The sequence below is a fragment of the Ornithodoros turicata genome, chromosome 2 (genome assembly GCF_037126465.1).
Source record: "Ornithodoros turicata isolate Travis chromosome 2, ASM3712646v1, whole genome shotgun sequence".
In the NCBI taxonomy this organism is placed as follows: domain Eukaryota; kingdom Metazoa; phylum Arthropoda; class Arachnida; order Ixodida; family Argasidae; genus Ornithodoros; species Ornithodoros turicata.
The window spans coordinates 124,188,664-124,207,994 of NC_088202.1; the positions used below are offsets into that span (position 1 = coordinate 124,188,664).

Here is a 19,331-nt window from a genome sequence, read left to right on the forward strand (position 1 = left end):
TATACGTAAAGTCAGCCTGACCTAAGGTCAGGAAGGTCTTCTATACCGTGTTTGGGAGCCAGCAGATGGAAAGACTTAGAAACACCAGCTTATACTCCCCGAGGTCCTCAGAAAGGAGGTCCTCCACATGCTTCACAGTAGTCCGGCGGGTGGCCACCACGGAGTGAATAAGACGCTCTCGAAAGTTCGGGAAAGGTACTACTGGGTCGAATACAAACGAGATGTTGAAGAATGGTGCCAAGCTTGTGACCTTTGTGCGTCGAGAAAAGGGCCGCACGCTCGAACATGAGCTAAACTTAGATGGCGTCATCCCCCCACCCAACACCCCGCTATGACATTTCCAAATTCCCCCTAGGCTGCAATTGCCCACCGGTTCAAAACCCCTGGTCTAGCTATACTCCATCGTCAGCATTTTTCGTATGTGCTACAGTGAAGACTTTTTTCCCGATCTAGGGCCGTGCGTTCTGTGGATTTTGGCTGTAACAACACACGAGCGGCGGCGGGTTGACACAGCTGCCACCAAGCTCTCCACATACGCCTCTGCCCCTTCTTTCTTCAGTGCAGCGACGTTAGTTTTCATGATTGCTGTTTTTTGTTGCTGACCGGATACATTTTTATTTGCTTGAGTTTAGTGATGCTCACTGTGATTGATAAATATAATAATATTATAAACAAATAAGTTGGATCGGGTAGGTTACACGGATTGGTAACGCGCTCTTTTTAGTGGGTAACTCCGACTTTTTCGTCATGCGGAGTACTTGAAGTGCCAAGTGCTCAAGAATTACTTTAAAGATATTTCTTAGTACTTGTACTTTAAGTGCATTTCAAGTTGTATACTTTGTACCGTTCTTCCGTCAACTACTGAAGTATTAACTACTAATGGTAATGCAAAAAATAAAAAAGACGTGCGTATCAGTAAATCGGGACATTTTTGAGGAAGAAGACGCAGTGCTTAAAGGGTGGGTTGATATGTTTATTTAAAAGAAAGTGCTGCCGGGCTGCAAATGTTGATATGAAAAAACAACTTCATCTTTCACATTCCTCAGCAGTTCACAGTAGGAAACACGAAACTACTTCAATGTACACAGGTGCCATAGTACCTGTGTGCGTTGAAGGTACTAAGCGTGTCTCTTGCTTCGCATTATACCCAGCGATTAGCATGACAATTAGCATGAGCAATACAAGTTACTTTATGAGTACTTTGAAGTGCTTTGCCGAGTGCTTTGTATTTTGCGCATTTCCAGTAGTAGTACTGTACTTTCTTCCATCTTGCAAGCACCAATGATGCCATGTACTTGGTACTTCACTTTAAGTACAATTTTCAGGTATCTCGCCCATCATTGTTAAAGTGTAACCGACCGCACTAACTTGCGTGGTGTGTAAACCAGACAACAGTTGCCAAAGAGCTACGCAATGTTATGCAACAGCTCCCTGAATGGAGAAACTTCGTGCGACGGCGACAGCCCTCAGCGATCGCCAGACAACAATTCCCTCTCCCTCCCCGTAGTATAATAGAGCTTCCGGAAAACGGCCACACGTACGGAGAAAGTTGCGCTGCTTGAAACATCATTACAGGATCTGCCACCGCTCCATCTGGACATTGTTTACAATTGGGAACACTGCGAGCACGCTTTCAGGAGGAAAATTCGTGATTGTGTTTCCGCTGTGCTGACGAAGTGCGTGAGACAACGCACGTCAACGTGTAAAACAAATGCAGCTGCCTGGTTTGTTTACCGTGCCGGACTGGCTAATTTTGGGCGTTACTGCAGCCATACTACTGTACATGTAAGTGAACTGCTATAATTCGATTTGATTTGATTTGTAAAAGAAAAAATGGAGATGTTAGTCCCGAGCCACTCGTGACTGGCTACTCCAGGACACGTTATTCAGAAAAGAAGAAAGGGAAACTACACAAAACTATACACTTTGAAATGGAATGAATGAAAACATCCCCACACAACGTGGCACCAAAGGCAACAGTGTATAGGGAAGTTCACGTGTGAAAATCTCAATGCACAAAAAACAACTGTTATGATATTAGACTGTTTTTCACGTTTCTGCATCCTCATTGATATCTTACATTTAGTAAGTGATTTTGAACTCGTTCCCTACTGTTTGCGTCTTTACGGAGCGTCAAAACAAAAACCTCGTTTAGTGTTACTTTAGATGTAAAAGAAAATGTGTAGCTGTTAGTCCCGACCGGGTCGACTGACTTGTAGGCTGACTTGTAGTACAATGCAACGGAATCATACTTGCCACAGTGCTTCGTTTAGTTTTACTTTAGGTGAAAAGAGAAATGTGGAGCCGTTAGTCCCGACAGGGTCAGGGCTGACTTGTAGTGCAATGGAAAAGCATCATACTTGCTAAAATGCCTCTGGTAGTTTTACTCCAGGTGAAAGAGAGAAAGGTGGAGCTGTTAGTCCCGACAGGGTCAGGGCTGACTTGTAGTGCAATGCAAAGGAATCATAATTGCCACAGTGCTTCGTTTAGTTTTACTTTAGGTGTTTAGAGACAGAGAGCCTGTCTTGTTTGGTGAAGCATCAGCGAAGAACTGAGCTCATGATTTATTGCGCGAGCGGATAGCATCATCTGTCCTCGTCCGCCACAGTAGCCCCCCCCCCCCCCCCCCCCAACCAAAGTGACGAAGTCACTCCAAGAGACTCTTTTGGGTGCCTTGCGGCGGATGCTGGTGGGCGGGGCCGCTGGCGTGCCATCGGCGTCGACAAAAACCGGTTTCAGGTGGTTGATAGAGACCGTTTCGGGGCGGCCATGGTAGTCTATGACGAAGTATTTCGGGTGCCGCTCCAGGACGGGAAAGAGGCCGGAATAGGGAGGTTGCAGCGATTTCCTCAAAGCATTGGTCCGGAGGGAAACGTGAGTGGCGGAGATGAGTTGCGGAGAGACAAAAGGCTTGCCGGACTGGTGTGCTCGCATAGGAGTGGGTGTGGTACGGGAGAAGTGCTCAAGCAGGTCCTCTACGTAGTCCGAGGTGTTAATGGCAGTTGAGGAAGTGGGCTCGAAGAAATGGGCCGGAAGGGCAAGGCTGGTGCCGTACAACAGGTCGGCAGCGGTGCAGCCTAAATCCTGGTTCCACGAGGCCCGAAGTCCCAGGAGGACTAATGGAAGACAGTCGTGCCATTTGGATGAATTGCCACAGGCCATGATGGCCGCCTTCAGGTGACGGTGGAAGCGTTCGACGATACCGTTGCCACATAGGTGATATGCAGTCGTGCGACAACGGTTGGTGTCGCAAGAGAAATGTGGAGCCGTTAGTCCCGACAGGGTCAGGGCTGACTTGTAGTGCAATGGAAAGGCATCATACTTGCCAAAATGCATCTGGTAGTTTAGGTGAAAGAGAGAAAGGTGGAGATGTTAGTCCCGACAGAGTCAGGACTGACTTGTAGTACAATGCAAAGGAATCATAATTGCCACAGTGCTTCGTTTAGTTTTACTTTAGGTGAAAAAAGAAATGTGGAGCAGTTAGTCCCGACAGGGTCCAGGCCTGACTTGTAGTGCAATGCAGAGGCATCATGCTTGCCAAAATGCCTCTGGTAGTTCCACTCTAGGTGAAAGAGAGAAAGGTGGAGATGTTAGTCCCGACAGAGTCAGGGCTGACTTGTAGTGCAATGGAAAGGCATCATACTTGCCAAAATGCCTCTGGTAGTTTCACTCTAGGTGAAAGAGAGAAAGGTGGAGATGTTAGATGGCCACGATCCTGGACCCGTTTGCATAAACGTTGAGTACGAGTTCTTGACTCAATCTCAATAGCCTGGCATAGCATTGAGCGCTCGCTCGCTGCACGTGCGGGAAGCGCTGCCGAAGCTGTTGAAGTCTGAGACTTGAACTCGACTTTTATGCAATGGGGTCCTGAACTGTGACATAACAAGTGTTATCGTTATATTTAAAGTTCGCGCGCTCGAAAGCCGTTTTAGTAGGCTCGCGCAAGAGCTTGTGGCGAATGAATGGCGAATGATGCATTTAACATGACCCCCCCCTCCCCCCTCTGTGAGGCCGACATCGGCTAGCCCTTTCACCATCCACCACCACATTAACGCGCGTTATGGGAATAACGACAAGTTGAATATCCTTCTCCTGATGATTCTGTGATATAAATAAACGATTTCCGATCGTCACATCTTTCTTCGAGAAAGCATTTCTCCCATCGCTTTTTATTCGGGGTGGTCTTATATTTTAACGAGACGCTCCGTTAAAAAAAGCATGGTGTTCTGGTGCACTTCCTTCTAGGTTGAGAAGAAGGCAGCTACATGAGCATCTCTGCACGCACTGGCTGAAAGGACACGCGTTCGCCGTAGTCTTTTAAGAAAGGCACAAGCATCATCCACGTTCATCTGTTACATCTCGATGCATGCAGAGACCTATAGTTTACAGACTTACCTAGGGAGTAGAGACTCGTATTAGCAGAACGCGGGTTTGCATGTTTTGTATGTTTTTTTTTCGGGCAAGCCTGACTTCCAACAGAGGATACCTGCATGTTGTTGTGGTGTAGAATGCCATAGTCCTAGTCTTAAAGTGCATGAAATTGTATATTTTGCAGGTTAGTATACATGATTCGATTGATGTTGCAAGTTTTTTCAAACATGCATACTTCGATCGCCAAGATGTGCGGAAAGTTTAAATGGGTTGCGACAGGTCATCCCAGGTTATCCTAGATAAACGTAAAAGACGGTTATTTGCATAGATATGAACCCGCATTGAAAGTTTCACAGCGAAGAGTATAATAGAAGCGGAATAAATAGGCACCGCGAATACCGAAACTCAAGCGGCTCTGACATCACCTCACAGCACTCGCCGCCGCGAGTGAGGCACCGCACGAGAAGTTCCGTGCTTATATGGCTGCCAATGGGAATGGACGCAACTCTGAGCTCACTGAGGTCTTCGCTGTACTAGGTGGTGCGTTCGGAGGCTTGCATCTCGCTAAGTACGTCACGTAGAACAATAATTCTCTCTCTCTCTCTTTTTTTCAGTAATCGGGCGTGCACTACAATGCGTCCCCTATGTAATGAACCACATCTATAAAAGTGTCCCGAGGGAGAGAGTGCTAGTGTGAGAGAGTGCTAGTGCAAGTCCTGGGCCAGGCTTCAATGCATTGTGACGCGGGCTCTGATAAATCTGGAATGATTCCCGAATCATTCCAACCCAGGAGTGGCAACTCCGCAACTCTGATCTGAATGTACTTAGTATGCCGTGCCTTACTGATGCATCGCTCAGTCCTCTGATCTCGATGTGGAGCGTATTGTCTCCCCCGCGTCACCCAGGCTCTGATACATTGACAATATTGCGGAGTTGCCACTCCTGGGTTGGAATGATTCGGGAATCATTCCAGATTTATCAGAGCCCGCAATGGAATTGGAATGGAGTCTTCCGTCTTCGGAAGTCTTCGTCTTCCTCCTTTCTGGCTTGTGCGGTAAGCGTGGCTACAAAAGCACTGGGTGTGAGGCCTGCTGGAAAACGGTGTGTATGTGCAATATCATCCACCGTTTTGTTTCTGGCTATGTTTGCGCCCCTTGGGATAATTTTTTTTCGCGCGGGCTTTTCTTTTGCAGAGCACTAACAGCCTAACAATACACAATTATTTTCTACTTAGGTACGTTTTAGTATTTGCCCGTATCGTCTAAAGAAAAGTCTCTGGAAAACGATCGCTTTAAATATTTATTGCTTTGTACCACTCCCATTTTCATGGCGTACACTAGTATCTACAGAAAAGAAAAAAAAAAAGAAAGCGAGCGGGCCTTGTGGCTGAGTTGGTAGCGTATTCGCCTAGTCACGGTCCCTCGATTGCTCCTCTCTGCGATCGAGGGGCCGTGGCCTAGTGATCCCAGGTATGCGGGTTCAATACCTGCTGAGGACACCGCCAACTTAGTGGCAGGGTACGAGTTGCTCTGACACGCCGTCTTCCGCGATACACCGTTAAATACGGTGAGATTTCTACGCGCATTAAAGAACCGTTAGTTGGACAGAATCAATCCGCATACCGACCACTGCGTCTCGCGACGTAAAGACACGAATTGTTTTCCCCTAATACCCAGTTATGTTCTCCGGCTCCAACAGTGGCGTGCGAGAGACTCCCCTCAAAATATTTTCAAGGCGAACTCATTTTGGAAGTCACTCTGATACAATTAGTCAAAATGGTCCTCTCCACTCGACGCTTACATATCATGCTAAACAAGAAAGTCTGCGTATAATGCTATGTTCGTAGAGCACATTGCGTCACAGCGGTAGACGTACTTACAACAGCATCACGTGCTTAACTCTTCGTAGCAACCTTGGAGAGATCCATTAGTTGGAGAGATCCATTAGCGAGGAAACAGCTGCCCGGATTATTCTGCCGGAATGGGTGATTTTACTCCCAACACTACTTGTCCTCTGTACATGTGAGATCACATAGTCGGTTTTGGAACGCATTCAGTTGTGTAGTAATAGACCTTTTGAGTTGAACATCGGCTCCAGGAAGGATTCCAGTTGTGGTCACTGTCATCATCCGGAAACCATCGAACATATCCTGACAGAATGCCACGCATACCATACTACGCGGGAAACTCACCTATATCACACTCCAGGCCTGGCTTAGTGACGGTAGTCCTCTTCCCCGAAGGTTCTTATGCAGAACGAATTATCAACGCAACTTCGTGCGTTTTCTTCAAGAAACGGGCCTCGCGAAAAGTATTCTAGTGCACCCCTCGTCCACAGTGCACCTCCGTCCCATCAGAGTCGTTCATCGTGCCTATGCCTCACTTTGAACTCACCAACTCTCTTCTCCCCCCCCCCCCCCTCTTTTTTTTTTTTTTTTTGCTATAGTCGTGACGATGCCCACTCGTGTGCGGCCAGCAACGGCAAGCTACTTTGACCCCTCCTCTCCTGATAGACTGCCGGATTAAGCGGGATTTGGAGCAGCCCTAAATATAATTTGATTCATCCTCCTTTGACCGTTGCCACCTTTAGCACTGTGAAGCGTTCAGTGCTGGAACTTCCGCGGAACAACAGCCAACGATAGCCGTAGTTGTGGTGAAGGGGGAAGAGCTCGTGCAAGGGAGCAAGGGGTCAGTCGTCGGTGCAATGCCTGATATGAAACCTAGTCAGTACCCCTGCTGGCACTGCAACGGCACTGTTGCCGTAGAATTATTTGCTTGTGTGCGTGTGCGTGTGGGGGTATATGTTTCTTCGAAGAAAAAGAGGAAAGGTCAGGAAAAGTGCGGGAATCGAAAGGGAACAGGTGGTATAGGGAAGAAGAGGAGACCAATAATAATAATTGGGAGTATAGAAGAGACCAAACAAAGACCCATGTGCGCACATTGTAGCATTTTACTTTTCGGGATTATTGTCCTAAATGGATGTTCTTTCTCATTTGCTCCGCTTAGTGGTACGTGTACGAAAACAGTTGTCTCTATACCTATGCAGGTATGCTGCGAGATACCGGAACTACTGGAAGAACCAAAATGTCACAGAGGAGCCGTTCGCTCTTATTCTCGGGCCATTGCTTAATCTACTCTACAAGGTAAGCTGCACAGCACTGAGTTGTCCATGCACTGATTGTCAGATATGTATCGACATTATTGCTTCCGATTCTTTGTTCCAGCCGTTTTTTGAACTTGACCAAGAACGTTATCAGAAATATGGGAAAGTATTCGGGTAAGTGGTACAACGAGGTTATCTCAATAATTTATACGCATGCACAAGCGCATATTTAGGGGTGAGCGCGGGTGCGGGTATACCCCGGGATATCCACGGAGTTTTGCTATTTGCGGTTAGAAATTCGGTGTCGCTGCAGGTTGCGGGTAAAATAGCGGGTGTACTAGCAATACGTCCGCAGGGAGGACATTAGCCGCATCCACTAGACTTACCTTTCGCCAAACTTACTCACTAATTTTGTCAATTGTCGCAATTTTCATCGAGAAAAATACCTTAAAAGTAAACTTTTTTCACATATCCCTTTGTCATTTCACCTTTCACCGGAGCACCTGTGGCTTTCAGTTAAATAGCTAACAAATTCGGCGAAAAAGCGCGCGCTCGAGGAAATTCCTCTGGTTGCTTTCAGTTCAGCTCGACCCAGCAACACACGAGCGGATCATCCTACAACATCGTGGTCATATTACGCTAGCCGATAGCACGTCAGTCGTTTTCCCACGCAGACTCTTAAAAACAGAACTTCACTGCATGACAAGCTCACAAGAACAGAACTAACCGTCATTCAGAAGGATATCGCTGTCATTTCTGATTCGTTCCGCAGCTTGGCCATTTGGGAGTAGAAATACAGTTATGCTGCAGTTCGCGGGTAAATGCGGGTGTATACCTGCACGGCGTCCGCGGGTAGAGCGCGTATACCGGCATCACACGCCGCGGGTTATGGGTACGGTCGCGGGTGCGGGTACGAATAGACTTGCCCGAGCTCACCTCTTGTAATATTTGAGTTATCCACTGTAATCTTGGATAAACCTCCACAGTGTCTACGAAGGTGGAAAGCCAACACTGTTGGTGGCCGACCCTGAGATCATTAAGAAGGTTCTGGTAAAGGACTTCGGCGCGTTTCCAAACAGACGGGTAAGAACCGTGTTAATCATATGAACCCAAACGTGAAAGTTATATGTTTTGGACAAGTTCGGCCATGTAGCTCTGGTTGAGGATAAGAGTATCCAGCTTGCCTGTTGAATCGTATCTCCTACACCTAGGACGACGAATATGCTTAAAGTATAGAGTGTCGTATAGCACGATGTGATCGATAATGTGTTTGTCGTCACCCGTGTTGATGATGTTATTCAACTCGTACAAAGCGCACAAGCACTGTTTATTTGTGCGCTGAGTAGTATTTCCTGCTCATCTAGTCAGTGCGCCAGACACAGAAGACGAGACTTTGTGATCCAAAGCTAAAACAATGTATTTCAGAATGCATGCTACTTACCGTTCGTGTTTTCCTTTCTAATGTGGCTCTGTCTTGTTGATCTTCAACAGCGCATGACATTCCATGACCCTTTATTGGACAACATGATGAGCATTGCTCCAGTGGAACAATGGCGCAAAATTCGTCCAGCAGTGAGCCCTGCCTTCTCTACTGGAAAGCTGAAGAGGGTACGTGTCGCTTTCTAACGAAGGAGTTAACAGTACCGCAATATTTTGAACAATATATCTTTCTTCGAATAAACACGTCACACACGCCACACAAAAGGACGACAACGACCACCTCCGAATAGTGATTTCAGCTAGCTTGAGAGAGGCCATACTCCGCTGTTACCATGGTCTTGACGGACACCCGGACACCAAGAGGACGCTGGCAAAAATCCGGAAGCTACTACTGTAAGCATGTGGTCAAAGAGGTCACAGCCCATGTGAAAGGATGCGAAAACTGCGCAAAATGCAATTATATCACTGGGATTCAGACACGACTTCCTGCATCCACGGTATCCACCGAAAGTGCCCTTGGAACAGGTAGCGCTGGACCACGTCGGACCTGGCAATGCTGGCGATCCAGACGGATATTTTCTTACAGCCGTCGATTTGACGCATTACGACAACATTATAACATGTACGATTACGACAACAAACCAAACACTACTCCCACACTACTAAACCCAAATTTCCGACATACAGCGGACTATACCATCTGGACTAACAGGATGCCATGCAGGGCCGGCGAGCCGGCGATCAATTCCTCCGCGGCTACCGCACCCCTGTACTGCACCCTTCCACCGCATGAGGCTCAACGTTGCCTTTACACCTGCCTTTAAATATCGTCTCGACTCCACCTCGTCTTCCCTCTGCCCCACATGTGAAGTGCATGGCGACCTCTGCCACGTCATCCTGGCTTGTGGGCAATATCACCACGAGCGTGCACTGATGGACGCTTCTATGCAACGGCTTCTAAGCGGCCGTTCAACCATGCGAAGATCCTCGGACCGTGGTCGAACGCTGCCCACCAGATGCAAGGCCTTCGTTTTCTTGCGGAGTACTTGCGCTCCACCGGTCCGTTAACGGATCTCTGAAAATGCTCCCCCCATCATCATCCCCTCATCCGTTCCCAATGCGCAATAGGGCAGTGTACCGCCTCAGCGGCGGTGAATCGCCCACCTCATCATCATCCAGTGCATGTGTGCGTGTGTGCGTTTATCTGCACCGAAGAATAAATCAATTTATCACGTCGTAAGTATCTGATATATTATTGTTTTCCAGATGACTGACCTCATTGAGAATTGTGCAAGAATCACGAGGGATCATTTACAAAAAGCAGCGGAGAAGAACAGTAGTATTGACTTAAAGCAGTTAGTATCATGCATTGGTTGGTTGGTTGGTTGGTTGGTTGGAATAAAAAGCATGCGTTGAGTTATTTAATTTTGTATTTATTGTACGGATTTATTGGAAACATTGCAGATTTTTTGGACATTTCTCGTTAGACACTATTGCCAGGTGTGCATTTGGGACGAATCTGGATTCTTATTCTGACCAGACAAATGAGTTTGTGTCCAAGGCGAGACAAGCCTTTGGACAAGACCTGAACTTCAAGCTCATATTGTTCTGTAAGTCACCTCCGTTTTTCCACTCGTTGTAAGTGACCTTACAGATTTTAATTGTCGTGATGTCGACTAATCTCATATACGCCTCTTTACAGTTATGTTTCCTGGGCTATTCAAAGTTCTGAAAATTCGACCATTCAACTCTGGTGTGTTCCAGTACTTCAAATCACTTTCAGTGAATATTATAAAACAGAGGCAGGAAAAAGACAATGTGAGCAGGTCTTCCCACAGAGCCACTTTTTTCGAATTTTCGGGCGCTGGTATAACATCCCACGAAGCCAATTGAATTTTCGGGCGCTGGTATAACGAGGTGTGCTCATGAGGGGCCTCATGAGGTGCTCTTTATCAGGGTTGCGGAGTTGCCACTCCGGGGTTGGAATCATTCTAGATTTATCAGAGCCCGGAATGGAATTGGAATGGAATGGCGGAAACTGTCCTATAGGAATGGAATGGGAATGGATTTGGGCATTTTTTTCACAGGCGGAATGGAATTGGAATGGACTTGTCTGGGTGCCACACGGTCAAGGGCGAAATAACCTTGTCTTTGTGCTTTTTCCGTGCTGGGTAATGTCAAACTCCTCTAGTACTGCTGGGCTACCCAACACGGTTACCGGTCCCATTTCTTTTATTGATGGAATTAAAGGAATGGAATCGGGTTGCCAAGCCATTCCAGAAGTGGGAATTGGCCATACCTTTTCATTCCGAGGAATTGACAGGAATGGAATTATCACAAATCTTCATTCCTCGGAATAGAATTGGAATGGAATGGATGATCCCATTCCGCAACCCTGCTTTGTATGCTGCTCTTCTAACAGTGCTTTCGCAATGGGCTTACCGTGGTGATGACTACCTTGTCTTCCTCGCAGCGCAATGAAGATTTCCTGCAACTGATGATGGACGCTCAAGAAGGGAATCTCGCAGCCTCAGCAGAAAGCACAAAAAGCCGTGACGACGAGCTTTACAACTTGGGTGACGATGAGAAGACCGTGCAGTTTTCTTCGGACAAAAGTACGTTCTCATATGAAATCCCGTACCTTGCTTTTCATTTGCACAGACAAAGTTGTGTCGCTTACTAACAGACAGAAAAATGGTACAACCTTTTTTGGACTTCTTCCACATGTCAGCGCTCACAGAGGACGAAGCTATGGCGCAATGCGTGCTGTTCTTCCTCGGTGGCCTGGACACGACATCGTCGGTCATTTCATTTACTCTTTACCTACTGGCTTTGCACCCAGAAATACAAGACAAACTGAGGGATGAGGTGAACGAGTGCTTTGCCAAACATGTAAGTCGCTCGGTATATTTCACAAAGCTGTTTGAGGACGTGTAGCCAATTTGCTATTTTTTTCTACCTGGATAACTTTCACTGCTTCAAGTGCAGACCACGTTACTTTTAACGTAGCACCACACAGGGATACATCGTGCGTTAACCTTCTAAACAGACGTGTGCATCTGTTACTAAGAAGTGTGTTCAAGCTACGCGATATCAACTTCTTGCCGACCATTAGGGAGGCCGTTACTTTCATCGCACATCCATCGTTCTCCGTTGCCTCGTTCTAATTTGCTTACAGTCAGGCGTCTCGTGTATTTCTAGAACAACCGACCGCCCTTCGATGTGATATTGAAACAGAAGTACCTGAATGCAGTGATTTCTGAATCGATGAGGGTGTTCCCCCCTGGTGTCAGGTACGTGGCTTCTATATTTATTACTATGATGTTAGGTATGTGTGGTATCCCTGCTGTATTTCGACCTACTCAAGCGTGCAAGTCTTTCTTGGGCGCGAATCCGAACGGTGGTGGTGTCGGTGATGGCGGCTTGCCGTTGTTAGCCTCACTGTAGCGCAAGGCTACTCATGTCACCACCAAGGAGGCCGCCAAACAGCACCGATTCAGTAAAGATGGCAGCATCTTCGTGTCATCTGAGGGTGCAGTTGCTAATTTCTTTGGCTTAGTTCGCTCTCCGAGCATCGATTCGTTGATTTCTATTGCAGACAGTAGAGTATTTCGAACTATATCAGGTCCGTGCGTTAGTTTCCCGCACCTCGAGCGGTATGATTTATTGTAAGCATCTGAAAGCAATGAGATCTACACAAGTATGTTTTCTCGCGGAAAAGGACGCGCGCGAAGTCTGACTGAGAACAAGGTGACGTCAAGAGGGCGGTCCTCCAGGGTCCGTCGTACGGAGCCTGGAGGGGCTTGCGCACCTCTTCGTGTCTGACAAAGAAGTGGGTAGCCGTCTGCAGCAAAGGGCGCTGGTAAGACGGGTGGGCGCTGGATCGGGGGGGGGGGGGGCTGGAGGTTGGCGAGGCAGGACCGTATATAGTCGCTCGACATATGAAGTTATGGAGTGGCCGGAGTGGCCGGGAGCAGTACTGGAGTGGCCGGGGCAGAAGGTGGGAAGAAGGCGTCGGGCATACGGAGCGTGGTCCCGTAGACAAGTTCTGCAGGGGTACATTGGAGGTCCTGCTTGACGGTGGTTCGTAGCGACAGCAGTATGAGAGGTAGTGCTTCTATCCAAGGGCATGTGGTAGCGGCCTTGAGGGAAGTCTTAAGGCTTCGGTGGAGGCGCTCTACCATTCCGTTAGCTTGGGGGTGGTATGCCGTGGTACGGGTCTTGTACGGGAGCTCGCCGCCCCAGCAGGGCGGCGAGCTCGGCAAAAAGACGGCACTCGAACTGCCTGCCTCAATCCGTTGTAATGGTAGCGGGCGCGCCGAATCGGGCGACCCATGTCTGGACGAAGGCAGCTGCTACCGTAGTAGCGGAGATGTCAACAATAGGCGTGGCTTCCGGCCATCGAGAGAACCTGTCGATCATCGTGAGGACATAGCGGAATCCGTTTGATGGAGGCAGAGGGCCGACGATGTCGAGATGTATTTGCGCGAAACGGATGTCCGGTTCAAGGAATCGAGCAGGGTTCGAAGTCGTGTGCCGGGTGAGTTTGGACCTCTGGTAAGCCTGGCAGGAGCGAACCCAGCGCTTGACGTCGCAGCGCATACCGGGCCAGACGTAACGGGAAGAAATTAGCTGTTGCGTGGCCCGGATACCGGGGTGCGCCACAGAATGGAGGTGATCAAACACCGAGCGGCGTACTACAGGGGGTAGGAACGGTCGAGGAGTGCCACGGGAAACGTCGCAGCAGATTGGGGTACGAATTCAGAATTGTCTGATGTCCTCTGCTGGAGGACCGCGCCGACGGCTGTGGAGGAAGCGTCCACCATGAGGGAGGTTGGTGCGCCAGGTACCGGGTGCACCAGCATGGTGGCTTTAGCAAGGGCCTCCTTGATGCTGGCGAATGTGGCAGAGGTGTCTGCGGTCCAGGACAGAGACGAGGTGGCGGAGCGCTTGATGGACAGGAACGACTCAAATGGTCTTAATATCTCCGCACAGTGAGGGATGAAGCGGCGGTAGAAGTTTGTTATTCCCAAAAATGTCCGTAGCTGCTGCAAGTTGGCGGGTTGCGGGAAATCGAGGATCGCTTGGACTTTGGATGGTAGAGGCGAAATGCCAGCCGAAGAAATGTGATGGCCCAGGAAGTCCAATTCGGGAACGCCGAACTCGCTCTTGTTAGCGTTGATTATTATGCCGAAATCGGTGAGGCGGGAAAATAGCTGGCGCAGGTCGGCGGCGTGCTGTTCGGGTGTTGGACAGGCCACAATAATGTCGTCGATGTAGGCATGCACGTTCGGGAGGCCATGGATGACACGATCGATGAACCGTTGGTACGATTGAGCCGCATTACGAAGGCCAAATGGCATCCGTGGAAATTCGAATAGCCCGAAAGGGGTCGTTATGGCCGTTTTCGGAATATCTGCCTCGGCAACGGGGATCTGATGGTATGCCCGTATGAGGTCGAGCTTTGAAAATATAGTAGCGCCAGGCTCCAACAGCTCCCCATAGAGCCCATAGTTTGAGATAATTCACACAACACTGGGCAGACGACCAATGAAATTGCAACGTGGTGGATATTATGCACAGCCAGTCGGCCAATCAGGAGCCCCCATGCTGGCTGGCCTTTCGGTCGGTCCTGGCTACCATCGACTTCTACTGGATTTCAAGCCTGCCGCCGTTACTCGGTATTCAAAATAACTAAAGCGATTTTGGGGTAAAATAAAGATTTATTTGATACAAAGCACTAATTCAAAGATCTGATACATGGGTGTCCTGTGCGTACAAAACCCACTGCGTTGCTGACACACTGGGACAAAGTTCGAACATGAAGCAGAACGAACACACCGTTCAACTCCTAATACCGAGAGCCAGTGAGCCAGTCTCATGAGTGCGTACCATTTCATGATGAGTATCTTCTTTCGCTGCCTGCGGTGCATCCATTATAGCGAATCGAAAAGCGCTTCTGTGGCACGTAATCCTGTGTTTGTTGACAGTCCTCGAAATCCAACGGCGCCCGAACTTTTTCTTCACGCTCCAACTCATGAAGCATTCCGGTGCCGCAGTTGACAAATTGTTCGTGGGATAATAGTTGTGTCCAGGAACAGCACAGCACGCGTAGACTCACAATAACGCACGAATAAATCAGCGAACATATTTCTGCAAACTGTTCTGTCGATTGACACCACCGAACACAGGAGGACGACATGCCGGCCATGCTATTTCGAAACTATGCTGAAACGGCCGAGACGCTGTACGCACATGCGCGCTACAAAATGCGATTTCAAAACGTGCTCGACCAATCGGAGCGTGCGCACAGTCTAGGCCAATGGGCTTGCAACATGGTGTATGGGCGCAGTGGTACATACTCTACAGCCGCGTCCGCGGGTACCTGAGGAGGACTGGTAGCGCCATGTAAGGATGCTGTGAAGTCATGGACATGAGGGATGGGGATGGGGACATGGGATCGGGGATGGTAACGCGATTTAAGGCTCTGTGGTCCCCGCACGGGCACCAGTCGCCGGTCTTCTTAGGCACCATGTGCAGCGCCGACGCCCAGCTGCTGGAAGATGGGCGAATGCTTCCCATTTCCAGCATGTGGTCGAACTCCGCGCGTGCAATGGCCATCTCTCCGGCGGAAGACGACGGGGACGAGTGAAGACCGGGGGACCTGTGGTTTCGATATGATGGACCACGTTGTGTTTCACGGGCCGGGTCCAGTCAGGAGAGCGCGTTAGCTGCGGGAAGTCCCTCAAGATAGCGAGGAAGGGGTTACTTAAGTCTTGGTAGAAGGCAATTCGAAGCGATTGCAAGGACGAACGTATGCCCGGCACAGTGAGGCTGGTGGAGGAGTCTGAGTTTGCGACGGCGCATATCGATGAGGAGATGGTGGTGGGTAAGGAAATCGGGTCCGATAATGGGTTGGGTTACGTCGGCAACGAGAAAAATCCACCGAAAGGTGCGTCGGAGGCCGAGGTGAGCGACCGCTGGGCATAGACCGGGATTCGTGAACCATTCACTGCAGTAAGGGAGTACAAGGATTGTTGTCGACGGTCTGTACGGCTTGCGGGGATTACGCTGACTTCCGCCCCAGTGTCAATGAGGTAACGTCGGGCAGAAGCTTGCTCGCGGACGTAGAAGAGGCGACTGGGGAAAGAGCCTGGATCATTGGTCGCCATCAATGGTCCGCAGACTGGTTTCCCTGTTGTTGCCATGAGCAAGGTAGGAAGCAGTGGTGTGCGTCAGCACCGAAGCGGCGGTGATACCAGTGTGACGTCCCTCGCCGTAGCCGTAAGGGGGACGGAGCACAAAATTACCGAAGAAAAGGGGATACACTCAACGTGGGCACCCGCAGAGGCGAGAAGGAATTACAATCACACACTTCGTTAACAACAACAAAACGTGATTTAATGAAAGCTCAACTGCAACGGTGTTATTCACTTTACATGAAAGATTACAGGAATCGCGACAATGATACACATGAGATAAAGCGGACCCAACTTAACTATATCGCATGATATACTTCAAATGAACAAGTATACAAAAACGCGCGGGAAATGAATACGCGAATCATGTACAAACGAGGCAGACAGAACAAGCGGCAAGAGTGACTGACCCTGATTTTGCGCACCCCGACGACACCACATCTTCACCAGGACATGGACGACGGCGTGGCAGACGAGCTCTGAAGACGACTTCGGCAGTGACCTACGCGGCCGGCTTTCCATGCTGCGGCTTTCGGTTGCTGCTTCCGTCGATCTTCATCTGCTCTGGTCTCCATTCTTGGTCCACGGCCGGGTCAAACAATAGCGAAGACAGCGACTTGGCGGCAGGCCTACCGTCCGACTTGGAGGCTCGGTCCCAGGAGCTCGGCTACCGCCCTCGTCGATCCGTCTCTTCGCTCGCCACATCGTCGTCGGGTGCACCTCTTTCCGGTCAGTCACCGCCAGCTGGGCCTCTTGGTCGTAACTTCGGTTGCCCGGACGTCAGCGCAGGTGGAAGGAGACTTCGGGGACGAACCCTCAGGTCGAAGGTGGGTTCCAGGCATCAAGGCGCCGCCGTCGTCCATCTCCCTCCGGGCATCCGTCCGGGCTCCCGCTCTAGATCACGTCTTGATGACTCTTTGCTGGTTCCGACCCTCGATGCAAACTACCACTGACTGTTTAGGCGACTGTCCCACTCTCTCCCTCTCTCGAAGACACCCATGGTTTATATAACCTTCCCGCGCCATGACACAGCCCGGGTCAGTCACGTACGCCAAACCAAAAACACATGTGCGTCCGAGACTGCCTTCGAAGAACGCTGTAATTGCCACTGCTTCCGTTAACATACAGTTATGCTGCCTTCTACACAAAGCCGCCTCTAGGGGAAAACAACACTGTCTAAGGGGGAGCAGATGTCACCCTTCCCACGAAGAGACACTGCGTACATGTCAACTAAAGTTTTATGGCTTTCAACTGTGGGGGAACGCGAGCTTTTGCGACCGTTTGAAAGCAACAGGGCGCGCTGTCCCTTTGATGTAAAAAAACTCGGGAAAAGTCTGTGAAACCGATTTTATCAGGAAACTCGGACCGTCACACCAGCACATTGCAGGGTTGCGGTCTCGGCTGGCGGAACGGTTCGTGGAAGGGGACCGTCTTGGCCTGCGGCCACTTCGGTCGCGACTTTGCCGTCGGAGATGGATTTCTGGTCTTGACGCGTGGGAAGCGGCTATGAGCGCGGCCAGGGAGCGGAACTCGCGACAAAGGTCGTCAATGGTGGACTGCGGGGGCTGGCGCGGTTGAGGTCAGGCAGGTTCCGAAGGGGGCTATGCAGGGAACACAGCAGCTACAGCTTGGATGGAGGTGGATTGGCCACCTCCATAACCGCGTCAGCAAGAGTGGCCAGCTGGTCGAGGGTCATGTCAGCCGCTGTGGCAGGGACCATTTGTACATTCTGTGGGAGCCGCTGGAGAAAGAGCTCACGCAGAAGGGCATCGTCCACGGAAGCTGATTGATTGCCAAGCAGCTGTCCCATGCGCCGCAGTAATTGAGAGGGCCTGCGATCGCCGAGCTCTTCTGTCGAGAGAAGCTGTTGCAGGCGTTAGCGGCTTGATAATGTCGTTCGCTCGAGAAGAGCTTGCTTTAGCTGGTCATACGGCGTAGAAGGGAGGGACTTGCCAGTATGTCGTAGACTTCATTCGCAGCAGAGCGAGTAAGAGCTGAAATGACATTGTAAAACTTGGTCTGTTGCGCGGTTATGCCATCCAAGTTAAATTGAGCCTCGGCTTGGAGAAACCAGACAGCTGGGTTTCGGTCGAAATACGTTGGGGATGGAGCAGAGCTGGCTTGCGGGTCCCCGAGAGGCATGGCGGAGCACGGGCCAAGGTTCTAGAATGTTCGGTCACGGAACGTTCGGGTCACCAGTTGTTGTAACTCAAGGAGAGAGAAAGAGAACCGGCTGGTTTGACGGCGAGAGCACAACTGATTTATTTTCCGCGGCTACGCGGGCGCGAGATGCTGAACGAAGATGATGATGGCACCGCTGGGGCTGCTACAAACTTTTCTATGGGCGAGCTTATAAATGGTGTACTTCTGTCTCGCTTTGGCCCCTTCTCTGGGCCAAGCAAAATTTCGTGTTGTCTATTACTGTTCATCCTGTACATACCTCACTTTCAACCCTCCACCTTCATCTTTTTGTTTTCTTATTTGGCTATAGTCGTGACGATCCCCACTCACGTGTGGCTAATTTCGACATTATTTCTCCCACTCGTATTGTGGACAACGTCCCTACCGTCATTATCACAATCGTCATCATCATCTTCGGGGCACGAGCATTCGGGCTCTTAAATGGGATATCTCGTTCGCTATCGTTTTCGCTCATTAACGTACCTCTTTCAATATATCTCCTGCTGTCATGTGTCGTACTTAACAGTATGTGGCACTCCGTAGCCTCAATGGAGATGGGCTAGAGGTTCTACTTGAGGCACCAAATACGTGCTGTTGAAATGACGAGCTGCAGGATCCTGAAAACAAGTGCATGTTTTTCATAACTGACTGCTGTCTCCTTTTTGGGACTGTAGAGGTGATGGTGTCCTTGGCATATCTCAGAGGGCTAGTTGTGCTTGGTGCCGATAGGATTGACCAGCCACTGAGCTAGCGCGCGGTGTTAGTGCTGCGTCGTTGCAACACGTTGTCGTACGCGGGCCACTACATCACTCCCTCAGACACGGACAGGTGCTTCTGGTTTGGTCCCGCGTCGATACCAGGAGGAGAGTGCAATGCTGTGGACACGGCTTGTAGTTATAGATTTTTTTATACTGTGTTAGTGGTGTACAGACGCGGACAGGTGGAGAGAGGACAGCAGGAAGGATAGCGGGAGACATATGGGGCTTAGTATGAGTCTTGGGCTGACTTCAAGGGGAACTCTTCGCCTGGGAAGCCTGC

General features: G+C 49.7%; 1 protein-coding gene across 5 annotated transcripts in view; it reads left to right on the forward strand.

The window, feature by feature from the left end:
* LOC135386043 (cytochrome P450 3A24-like) overlaps positions 1 to 19,331 on the forward strand; it is a 40,466-nt gene that overhangs the window by 19,147 nt on the left and 1,988 nt on the right. For 3 of the 5 annotated variants that reach the window (XM_064615761.1, XM_064615763.1, XM_064615759.1), the window contains 10 exons: positions 7,417 to 7,513; positions 7,595 to 7,647; positions 8,460 to 8,556; positions 8,965 to 9,081; positions 10,180 to 10,268; positions 10,378 to 10,523; positions 10,616 to 10,731; positions 11,387 to 11,528; positions 11,645 to 11,805; positions 12,115 to 12,206. In XM_064615761.1, the coding sequence (XP_064471831.1) occupies positions 7,417 to 7,513; positions 7,595 to 7,647; positions 8,460 to 8,556; positions 8,965 to 9,081; positions 10,180 to 10,268; positions 10,378 to 10,523; positions 10,616 to 10,731; positions 11,387 to 11,528; positions 11,645 to 11,805; positions 12,115 to 12,206 (1,110 nt within the window). Of the gene's footprint in view, positions 1 to 559; positions 569 to 1,550; positions 1,786 to 7,416; positions 7,514 to 7,594; positions 7,648 to 8,459; positions 8,557 to 8,964; positions 9,082 to 10,179; positions 10,269 to 10,377; positions 10,524 to 10,615; positions 10,732 to 11,386; positions 11,529 to 11,644; positions 11,806 to 12,114; positions 12,207 to 19,331 lie in introns of those variants that run through there. The other 2 variants (XM_064615764.1, XM_064615760.1) reach the window with 2 other exon arrangements.